An 11,612-nucleotide genomic window follows, 5' to 3' on the forward strand; every position below is an offset into this window, starting at 1 on the left:
CATGATTGAAGAAGATATGGTCGAGTTGATAGAAGTTAATAATCCCAACTAACATATGTCACTATCCAAGTGGTTCATATACAATGTATTCTACTCTTTGAATGAAGCCTTGAGTCTACCACAATTGTCTTGGTCTGGAGGGAACATGTGACCATTATGAAACAAACAATGAAAACAATAGCGAAACACGATAAAGAAGAGAAAAATGCAACCCCCCCTCCCCTCCAAAATAGGCCAAACCCACATCGAGAAACAGTCCTCAACTGATATGAAAGAAAGAAACATTGGGTGCAATAAACAATGTCAGATACAAAAGATTCCTAATCAAAAAGAGATTGAGAGAAAAATACCCACATAAATGAAGGTAAAAAAAGAAAAGAAAAATAGGAAAAGCAGGAATTACAGTGGAGAATTAGAGGGTTTGTCAATTTATCATAGCCTCTTCTTGAATCCTACCTAGCATCTGATACACAGCAGTGGCAATATCATCTACTGAAGTCAGCTTGCAGTCATCTTCTACCTGCAAAGAAAATTTTTCCTCTTCTTCTTCTTTGGTGTTCTTGTTTGAATTTGAACATAAAATGAGGGAAGATAAAAGTAACTGTATGTTTAACTAACCTTCACACTCAGAGAATAAAGCACAGTTTGATCAATGGTTGTGACATTGAGGTGGAGGATTGTGAGGTGCAGGGATTGCAATCCGGACACCATTCTCAGCAGCTGCTTCGGCCGCCTTCTCGACCTTATTTTCAGGTTGGCATGGCTCTCCACCATGGTCACTTCAATGTCAGCAATGACCGCCTGGTTTCCACCCACAGTATCCGCCATGGACACCGAGTTATCACTCACAGTTGAGCTTGTTGAGTACTGTGGAAAAGTGAAGAATTCAGAGAAGGGTGCGGAACTTCCAGCCTCGCCATTTTCCTTCTCTTTCTGACCACCGAGCCACTGCAGGCGCTGCTCAAGCTCCTTGACAAAGTTGATCGCACCTCCTATGATAGACGCTTGATCACCCTAGATCACAGTAATAGTAACACTTCACTCAGAAAAATACCTGAAAAGATATACATATATATAAAGGAACTGAAAGAAAAGAGACAGATACCCTTTGAACATAGGATTCAGGCATCAATGAGCGGAGGACGGAGAGATACTCATTCATCTGCTTGCGGCGGTTGCGCTCGACTGCAATGTGAGTCATTCTCTGGTTTTCGATTTCTTCTTGGTTCTTTTTGCTCTTGGATCGGCGTCTCTTGGGGCGAGAGGAAGATGATGTGGCGGTCGGAAGAGTGGAATCAAATTCCGGAACTTGTTTTGGGATTAGGCCTTCTGGGGATGAATTGTGATGGTGCCACTCGTTCAAGTGAGGCACTACTGAAGGAGGAGGAGGTTGAGAAGGAGAATTCCAATTCTCATAATGATGGCTTGTTTCTGTTTGGCTCTCAAGAGTGTCAAAGCAGCAACTTTTCTCATCCTCCTTTTCAAGGCCAAATTCACAGCTCCAGTTCCCCCCAAACAAGCTGTAAAGATCTTTGCCATTATAACCAAACAGGTCTTGTTGAAAGACCACAGCTTCAAGTGCCATTTTTTTTTCTCTCTATCTCTAGAAGTTGATGAGAGCTCTGTTTTTAGAATCAACCCACATCAAGGGGGACTCTCTCTCCCACCCACAAAAACCAAGCCCTTTGGGTCCTTTTTGGATGCCCAAATCTAGCTTTTTAAAGCCCTCTGATCAGCCCTTCTCTACAGCATCTGCACGTGAAATTTTATACAATTTTTCAGGGGAAAAAATTATACATGTACATAGTATGATTCACTGATGCTTAGAGAGACACTTGCTCAAGTAGAAAAACCCACATACTCCCTCTTTGGTAAACACAACTGGCACTGATTTTTTATTTTTTATTATATATATATTTTTCCCTCTAAAGTAATCGCTCATTTATTTTCAATTTCTTATGCTTAAAAAATTGTGAATGGATTATGAGTTTGATAACTATTATAGGTCTTATATAAGATGATTCCTTTTTTTTTTTTTTTACTAATTAGAAATCAAAATTAAAACTATAACTTTTAAAATATAATATTAGTGTTATAAAACTTTATTTAACTTATATGAAAGACTTTTTATAAATAAATAAAAAATTCAATTTTTATATTATTTCTTTTTAAGTCATAAATTTAATTAATAAAATTATTGCTAATGGGCTTAATTCAAGTTTAGAATGGTAGTAGACGAAAAAGTAAAGAAAATGCATGGTTATACTAATAAGTGAATTGATAAAATTTAAAAGCACTTGTCATTCATAAAAATTCAAAAAGGATTCTAAAAGGGTAAAAAAAATCACTCATAATATTTTATTAAAAATAAAATATTGGTTGGGTGATTATTCAAAAAATATTTTAATTAAAAACATTTCACATAAAAACACTACAAATGCACCTCTAAATAAAATATAATTTAAATCATATTATTTTTAAATATTAAGATATATTATCCAATGTAGGGGTAGCAAGGTTTTATATGATTCGTTAACACGACACAAACTCAACACGATTTTTGTGGGTTTTGGTTGAGTATAAATGACTATGGGTCAATTTGTGTCGATCTACATAACCCGTTTAATAAATAGGTAATTTTTATATGAATCTTTATAACATAAATTTAACTTGAATCGACCTATTTAGTAATCCCATTATTAATTTAATTATATTTTTAGATTATTTAACTTACATTTGACTCATTTTATATATTTTTTTTAAATAAGTAGGTTAATTGAGTTATAAACATGTTTAGTTAAAACATTAATTATATGGACACATATAAAACATAACTCAACTTGATTATTAAATAAGAGGATCAGATTATTAAATGAGTTATATAATGTGTTATTTATTTAATAGTTAAGGTTTGACACAACACAAAAATGATCAACCAATAGGAATTCTCCTCCCCCCTCCCCCACTTCCTAATCCAATGCATCAATTCAATCATCACTTTTAGCCCATGAACACAACAAATGATCATTAATACTATAAAACAAATGTAAAAAAAAAAAAGTGATAAATCATCATTTTTACCCCATGAACACAACACATGATCATTAATACTAAAAAACAATTCTAAAAGAATGTAATAAAAATAAGGTAAAAAAAAAAAAAAAAAATCACTGTCATCTTAAAATAACATGTACAGCACTTCCCACAAATATTTTAACAAAAAGAAAATTATCTTCCCAATGTTGAATAAAAAGAGAGAAGATAGATGGAATCAAATTATTAACAATGAAACATGTGATGGTGAATGTCCTTGGCATTGGGATCAATGCTAGGGTTCATGGCTTGTGGCTTGTGGCTTGTGTCACACGCGCAATAGAAATAGGTGTCCCTGAGTCAGCCCCTTCAAAAAGCTTTTATATGTATACACAATAGAGAAGCTATCATTCAGTCATTTGCTAATAATACTGTCGGACGTACCACACAATATAACTATATAAAATTACATACATATGGAGAAGGGAAGAGGGGAGAAAAGAAAAAGGCTGTCAATGCAGAGATTCTATGCAAATATTAAATATGTAAGTTGATGAGTGAGAGATGTAGAGAGGCTTTTTACATAGTTGTATGAGATAGTGCAGAGAGAATCCATGATCCATGTGACAATAGAAACAACCAAACCATTCTCTCTTCAATAATAATCTATACGACTTATGACTTCTTCTCCCTTTCCCAACATTTCTGCAAAGACTCTCCCTTTTTCTCAACAGTTTTATAATGCAAAATGCCCTCCTCCCAATAACTCTCTCACTTTTCTTCCTTGGCCAATCACTTTCTCTCTCTTTTCTCTTGTTTCATGTGTCCTGATGATCAGATGCTTTTGTTATATCATGTATCGGTTTGAGGTTTATGGGAAAATGTTTTTACTTAGATTTGAAGAGCAAGTGATTCTAAATTTGGAGAATGATTGTTAATGAATTAAATTTAGTGAAAGTGCCAAACCATGGTATGTATTGTTTTGATGGATTTTCAGGGTCAATTTGGTTATATTTTTTGTGACAATTCTCAAAAATTATTTTTTGAGAATGATTATTAAAAATATTTATTGGGATGCAACAATGTTACTCTTAAGTTTAAGGATGAGTCACCCAAATGATGACCCTTAGAACATATCCGTGGTGATGTGAAATGTCATAAAAAGTTTAACCTATCTTTATTGAACATTAATTGATTTTCAGATGAGATAATCAAAACACGATCTAAGAATATACATATTTTTTTTAAAATAAAATTTTCTATAAAAATTTAAATGTGAAAAACAATATTTTTGTTTATTCTTTATAAAAACATTTTAAATATGTTTTCGTGAATCAGAAGTCTATTGAGCAAAATTAAACACTATTTTATGTTTTAAAGAGTATTTTTAAAAAACAATTTTCAAACAAACCCTAATTAAAACTCTTTGGAATGCACATTCTCATAATTTTTCTTTTTTGGGAATCCATTCTATAAACAAAAGTTTCTATCTTAATATACAAAATTTGTTATTGATAATCTAGATAATTCAATAGTAGTGCTAATAAGAGTATTAATTAACTTGTTCAACAAGTATAAAAAGAGCTTTTAATCATTAAAAAGTAGAACAAAATCTAAGTATCTTTTGAATTTAACTTTTATACATGTGAAGTCTCAATGTGACTTTTTCAAACCCATGTATTACTCGATAAGGTAGAGAAGATCTGAAAAAGTGAAAAGGATCCCACATTTCAACTTTTTCTTTTCCTTGTTTATTATTGAAGAATGAAAAACCCCATTTCATTTAAAATAAAAATTTTTTAAAATAATAATAATAGCATCCCTAGCCTTTTCTCGGGGATTACAAAAAAAATCCCAAGTCACCAACCACTCCCAAATTATCTTAAATCTACTGGAGTTTGCTTTGTGTTAAGGAAATCTCCACTTGAGGATTGATCCGTATCCATCTCCATCCATAAATGTACGTTTGCCCTTAAAGTCAAAGATTATTTGTTTACTTTTAGTTTATTTGGATGACATTCGATAGGTAGAGGGGAGGCAAAAGAAAAACTTTTAAGAAGATTTTTTATGTTAATTGAGAGTCGGTGATAATAAATTTAGTAAGTGTTTCAATCTTTTTTAATATTTAAAAAAATAAAAAATTTTAAATATTAAAAAAATTAAAAATATTTTTTAAAATCATTATCAAACAGAGTCTTATTCATTTAATAAAAAAATAATAATTTTTTTTGGTTAAAAAAAATAAAAAAAGGAAAAAAGGAAAAAGAGCCCTAAATTTTTGTTTTTTATTTTTTAATTTCAATCAAAATATAAGAACTAAAAAATGAATTTCTCACTCAAATTGAAACCAAGAACTAAAACATGAATTTTCAATAAATTGATAAAATTGTCATAAAAATTAAATATAACTAATATAGGTTTTTTTTACCATGTTTTCTCTTATTTTTCAAACAAATTTAAGTTTAAAACTTTTTAAAAAATAATTATTTAAAAACAAAAGCAATGATATAAGAATAAACTAATTTGGATAAAATAAATGTAAAATAAATTCATAAATTTTCAATAGATTATTCAATCACATATATAACCAATTTTTTGTTAGGACATTTTTTCAATTTTCAAATTCTCAAAATACAATAAAACCAAAATAAATCAATTATCATTTATTCAAATAAAAATTCTTAAATTGAAACTCCAAAATGAAACTCACATGTACTTATCTAAATATTCACTAGAATGAAATAATTTTGATTAATATCAAAACAAAAACAAAAACAAAAAGTTAGGTTTCCTTCTCATTTTTAAATATTAAAATTCTGTCATAAATTCATTGGGTTAGATATGTACCACTAATAAAATAGTAAGAAAATTTATTCTATTTTCTTAAAGAAATAATTAGAAACTTTAATTGTTGTCCCACAACCAATAATTCTTATTAATTGCATAATTAATCGTCATAAGCTTTTTCTTGTTGTAATATATTTTGATATTTTTAAAAATTTAGAAATATTCTAGTACTCCCATAGCTAAGACTATTTAGGTAATCAAGCATAGACAGAATTCACAAAATCTAGTGAAGCGATTATCCATTCCAAGAGGGCTTTAATGAAGTTTTGATTTAACCTCTAATTTGAGAGTTCTTCTATATTAAAGATTCGATGATTACACTATTTCCAAATACATCATAACAAACAGAAGAGAAACATTGGCCAAAAGTGATGTCTCGTCTTATTCAATCCCTTAAACTTCCACTTAATAAGCAAATTTCTCATAATCGTTGAAAATACCCATTTCATATGAGAGATTGCTAAGAGAAACATTCATAACCCGTTTGTCCTTTCATGGTGAATCTAGATATGGATAATAGACTCTTCTAACTCTTTGCAAAGACTACAACTACTAATTATCAACCATCATATCTTCATTAATATGTCAATAGTTAAAATCCTCCTTTAAACTACTTCCCAAATGAACAAACAAGATTTCATAGGAGCATGAGATTCTTCAGTTGGGAACTCCACTTTAGATTTAGCACACAAAGAACTGCAGAACGACTTTACCTTAAAAGAACCCTTCCTACCCTCTTTCCAAAGCAAGATATATCTTCTCCTACGTCTTGCATTTTCACGGTATAAATAAGCTCCTCAAATTGAGAGACCTTCCATTTACCAATCTTAGAAGGTTCTTCTAAACTACACCAGACCTTCATTACCTTCTCCTTTCTCATAAGTTTACAATTGTGGTTTTCTTATGAAAAGTCAAACCAAACAACAAAAGAAAAACTTCTTTCAACTTGATTTCTCTCACCTAATTGTCCCCCAAAAATTTTGTCCTTCACCATTTTTAACTCAGATGACTATCTTGTGGCTAAAATCCTCCCAACATTTACTAATATCTTTTTATAGACTCATACCAAAAGACTCCTTCACTTCACAAGAGATCTACCCCGTTCCACTTCCCCGAGTTTCCCTTTAATGATCTTCTTTCATAAGCTTTCCTGCTCAAGAACAAACCTCCACAACCATTTGTCAAGTAATGCCCAATTGAGAATCTCCAATCTCCTACTACCTAGACCTCCAAACTTTTTCTCCTTGCAAATCTTATACCAATTCACCAATTGCATCTTGTTGCCTTTCCAAAGATTTCCTTTTAGAAAAACTCTTTGAATCTTTTCAAATTTATTTTTCATCTTCTTAGGAATAACAAAAAGAGACATGAAATAGATTGGTAAGCTCAAGAGATACTCTTAGTAAGAACTAATCTACTATCCTCAAAAAAATATTACTTCTTTCAAGAGATCAATATTCTACTAAATCTTTCCTTGACAACATCTCTCACAACAAAAGACTTATGAGATGCTCCCAAATGTAAATTGAGACAATAAGTAGGAAACTGTCTTTCCTTGCACCTTAGCAAAAAAGTCAAATTAGCAAAAAAGTCAAATTGTCCATTTCCTCTACATCCACCACTGAAATAAGCTTAGTGTTTTTTTTTAAATTAATTTTCAAACCTAACACAACCTCAAAGCCAATAATAATATACTTCTAATATTTTAGTTGATCCAAATTAGTCTCACAAAAAAGAAAAGTATTATCCAAAGAAGGTGGGAGATTTGAAAACCTTTTCTCATTTGCCCCTAACCTTGAAGCAATGAATAAACTCTCTCTACTCAGCCCTCGATTAGACAACAACCATTAACTAAAATTGACATCCTTACAAAAGAGACATGGAAGTAAAGCTATTTTCTTTATTTAACACCAAAACCCATTTTTTCTATCAAAGAAATGATAAAATTCCAATCCACATGGTCATAAGTCTTTTCTATATCCAATTTGCAAACTAACCTAACTAGAGCTTCTCTTTCTCGAATCAATCACCTCATTAGCAATCAACTATATGCCTCCCATAAAGGCATTTTGAAAAATTGACACCATCTTCTCAACGCTTTAGTCAGAAGCTTATTGACACTGCCCTTCCCTTATCATGAAGAAGAGCTAAGAAAGTAGCATTGAGATTATGTCTACAACCTCCTTCGAGTGACAATCCCCACAAAAGGAAAAAAAAAATCACCTCCCAATCCATTATAGGCTAACAAATTTTCCATAAGGCCATGGGGAATCCTTTATAAAGAGATATATATATATATAAATAACTTAACAATCAATGGTATTTAAACATTAATAAAAACAAACAACTTCTATCTAAATTAATAACAAAAAGAACATAGCCAGAGCCACATAAATTTTTCTCTTAAAAGAGATTACCAAAATTTTATCCCTTTATTGTAAGCTGAGCACCTCACAAACTATATATGTTCAACTCAAATTCGAATTATTGTCAGCTCTACCTCTTATTTTCGTTTCTTATGATAATACTAACATCAAATTTTATTTATTTTTCACTAATAAAACTTTAATTAGTTTGAATAAATTATTGCTATATATGAGTAAGTGACCAGTTAGAGCTATTTACAGGCGTGGAAGGGGCCATGCATTAATTAATTTCTTATTGAAAAATGTTATCATTTCTCACCAACTAATCTAAAGTCATTAAAGAAAAATTAGACCCAACTGGCACTAGTTTGAATGTATCAAAAATATCATTGTTAAAGAGATACGATGACGATTAAGTCTTTATTAACCATAGAGTACAACTCATTTTGGATTGACCTTTCCTTTTCTAGATTTAGTTATGTTCTAGACCTTCTTCGTAGGAAACTAAGAGCATCCATGTCACAACTAATATGATTTTAGTAATTAATTACTCTTTGAAAATTAGATCTAATCAGAACACTGTAGCTAGTGACATTTTTTGCTACCATTTCATGTATGTTGTTGATATGGTCCCCATTCTAGAATGCCTAGAAGATAATTTTGGGAAACTAGCCTTATTCCCTAAACATAAAACTAAAAATAGTCCACGCATGATTACATCCATGGATCAAAATTAGAGAGAAAAGTAAACCCTGATTAAAGACAGTAATAAACATCTTTTAGAGGGAATATTGGTACATAGACTGGATATATAAACTAGGGCAAAAGAATTTCAGAATTGTGGAATGAATCAATTGATCAAAAGCTTGTCAACTCAATATCTTGGATGTTAAATGGTAGAAATTAGCACTAAAAAAAGGTGAAATAGCTAGAGAGTTGGTCAAATTTTGCATGCATGTCTCAAAATTAACATCTGAACGAATAAGATTTATCGAAGGGATCAAACAAAGAGACTGCTGTGCAATATCATTTGTCAAATGATAAGCTCTAGGGTGATATTCTAATTGTATTTAGGGAATATTGATAGCATGTTGCTGGTCGATCAGGGCTGCAGCCTGTGAATAATTGTAGTAAGCTCTACATCCAATCTGTCCAAAACTCATGTGGATTGTGGCCATGCACAAATGCAGTTGTATTTTGGTGTTCTTTACATATATAATAAGGATTATTGTTTGAGAAAAAAGGTTGATTTTTGAACTGGAACAAAGAGGATATGTCGTAATTAATCCGCAGTTGACCTAGTTGATCATACCACAGCCATATCTGCATTTTTTCATGGAGGATCCAAGGATATCGGGCACTTCATGGCTTCAAAAGATTCGTGACTTGCAGTGGTTAGGGCTAGGCGCATTGTTAGGCATTAGGCCGGTTGGTCTTCAGAACACTTCCAAGATTTGCCCTAACCACCCCCCCTCCCCCACCATGAGCAACCTGATTCGAAAATTGCCCCAACCCCTCCCCTACCAACTTTAAAAAAAATGGCCGGATGCTTAGCAACTTGACTTTGAATCACTGCTAGGAGACACTGAAAACTTCTGTTATTTGTAAAGAGTCTAATTGTGATTTTTATTGGTAGGGATTGATGTAGTTACATCGCCCATTTTCATTAGACCAACTCATTAAAATTAAAAAGCTAACAATTAGTAAGAATGAGAAGTTAGCTTTTTGTATTAATCCAAGTCGATGTGTGTCTTTTCATCACACTAATGACGCGCTAAATGACATAAGGGGTTTGCGTGTGGTGTGAGGTTGAAACGTGTGGCACGGTCTCTTTGGATTGGGTGAGGCACTGGTGCAGGTGGCCCGTCGTCCATCAATCGGCGTAGGGTTTGAAGATGGAGAAATTTTGGATTGATCGTATCATGCAAAGCATACAAGAACTTTTGTCATTTTCGGGTCAAGGTGCAGATGGAAACAAATAGATTTCAAGGATTTAGATTTTGTTGTTGCCGACGATGGTGGACACAATATCCCTCTGGTCTACTTTAGGCTTTGTCCCCTTCTTGAAATCGTCGACTTGGCTCATTAAGGTTCTTATGTGTCACAGCTCACCATTCATCTCTACAAGTTCAATGTATGTTTTAAATACACCACCTTGCCTAGCTACCAAATTATTTATTAATTGTAACAATCCCACACTATAAGCAATATGTGTTCCCACCATGTAGCATGTAAGAATTTTACCTACAAGGGAATTGTTCCACTACCTAGGTTGATAAGTAGAACAGCTAGCTGCTCATCACCTAGCCATAGTCAAATCTCAAGCCACGAGTATATCTACAGTTCCAATTTTTTAAGTCAAATTAAAATTTCAAAAGGCTAGTTACAGTGCCACAATTTTCTATCACAACTAGCTAGCTAGCAGTTATGGAGGGAATTGAGACTTGAGACTTGACTAGTTTGCAATTTGTCATTCCATCTCCATTTCCACCATTGATCGAAGGTATCCAAAGCTCGGTTCATATCTGAAAAAGTCTCATTTCCTAGCACTCACAATCATAGTACTGCTAATACCCGTAACGCACACGTTCATAAGTAGGAGTAGCTAATCAATCCATCCGTAATTTTCTCGTTATTTTAATGAAGAAAGGATATTGACTCTAAGATAGGTCACTCCTGGCCCCTAAAACATGAAGAAAGAGCAAGCTGGAGGCAATTTCTTTGGTAGTCTTATCAAATATCACGACCATAAGAGATTACCATGTCCCTAATTAAGGGAACATATTTTTTAATCATTGATTGGCTAGTACTGCTATGAATGAATCAACCTTGTTTGTGACGCTAAGGTGTGGCTCAAAAATGTGCTGCAGGATCGTTACAAAGTGGAATCTGCAAGTTGCTATGGGAAAAATAAATATGAAAGGAATTAACAGACACTACAAAAGCAAAAGACAAACAGTAGTACTTGATGATCAGAGACAGAATTCCCATATCAATGTGGTAATAGAATTCACACTTAGAACCTGGAGGACAGTGGAAATATTGTCTCAGTCTCATCATCTGCGAATTCAACAGATCTGGATAGATATATATAATCAATCATCGGTTAATCAATCATTCAAAGTAAATTATTGATATTTCCATGAATAGATGTTTTGGTAATTTTCTTAACCAATACATAAAAGATGAAATTACATGACATTCTTCCAAGTACAAACGTTGAAAATGAAACTACATAGAATGGAAGAGAAAGGAAGGTCCATATATAGCATACCAGATTGCCTTTTTTTCAACTTTATGGTTACAACAAGTTGAGGCATGAGGCCTCCTCTTGCATGGATGTTTGATGTGTTTATTGTTTTTGTC

The 11,612-nt window shown here is 32.5% G+C and overlaps 1 protein-coding gene across 1 annotated transcript; it reads right to left on the reverse strand.

The window, feature by feature from the left end:
- Positions 1-5: 5 nt before the first annotated feature.
- Positions 6-1,695, reverse strand: LOC117929711 (transcription factor bHLH94-like). The gene is made up of 3 exons (XM_034850090.1): positions 1,106-1,695; positions 619-1,014; positions 6-520 (listed from the first exon to the last, which is right to left on the reverse strand). Exons 1-3 carry the CDS (start codon positions 1,583-1,585, stop codon positions 425-427), a joined length of 972 nt encoding a protein of 323 aa, XP_034705981.1. The 5' UTR covers positions 1,586-1,695; the 3' UTR covers positions 6-424.
- Positions 1,696-11,612: the final 9,917 nt, after the last annotated feature.

This window comes from Vitis riparia, chromosome 14 (assembly GCF_004353265.1).
Source record: "Vitis riparia cultivar Riparia Gloire de Montpellier isolate 1030 chromosome 14, EGFV_Vit.rip_1.0, whole genome shotgun sequence".
Lineage (NCBI taxonomy): Eukaryota > Viridiplantae > Streptophyta > Magnoliopsida > Vitales > Vitaceae > Vitis > Vitis riparia.

What these genes read in the sequence shown, in the direction of transcription:
- LOC117929711 (XM_034850090.1), bottom strand. Translation starts at nt 1,585, where the DNA reads ATGGCACTTGAAGCTGTGGTCTTTCAACAAGACCTGTTTGGTTATAAT. An exon ending in CTGAATCCTATGTTCAAAGG is followed by an intron (nt 1,015 to 1,105) that starts GTATCTGTCTCT and finishes ACTGTGATCTAG; the next exon opens with GGTGATCAAGCGTCTATCAT. An exon ending in TTTATTCTCTGAGTGTGAAG is followed by an intron (nt 521 to 618) that starts GTTAGTTAAACA and finishes TTTTCTTTGCAG; the next exon opens with GTAGAAGATGACTGCAAGCT.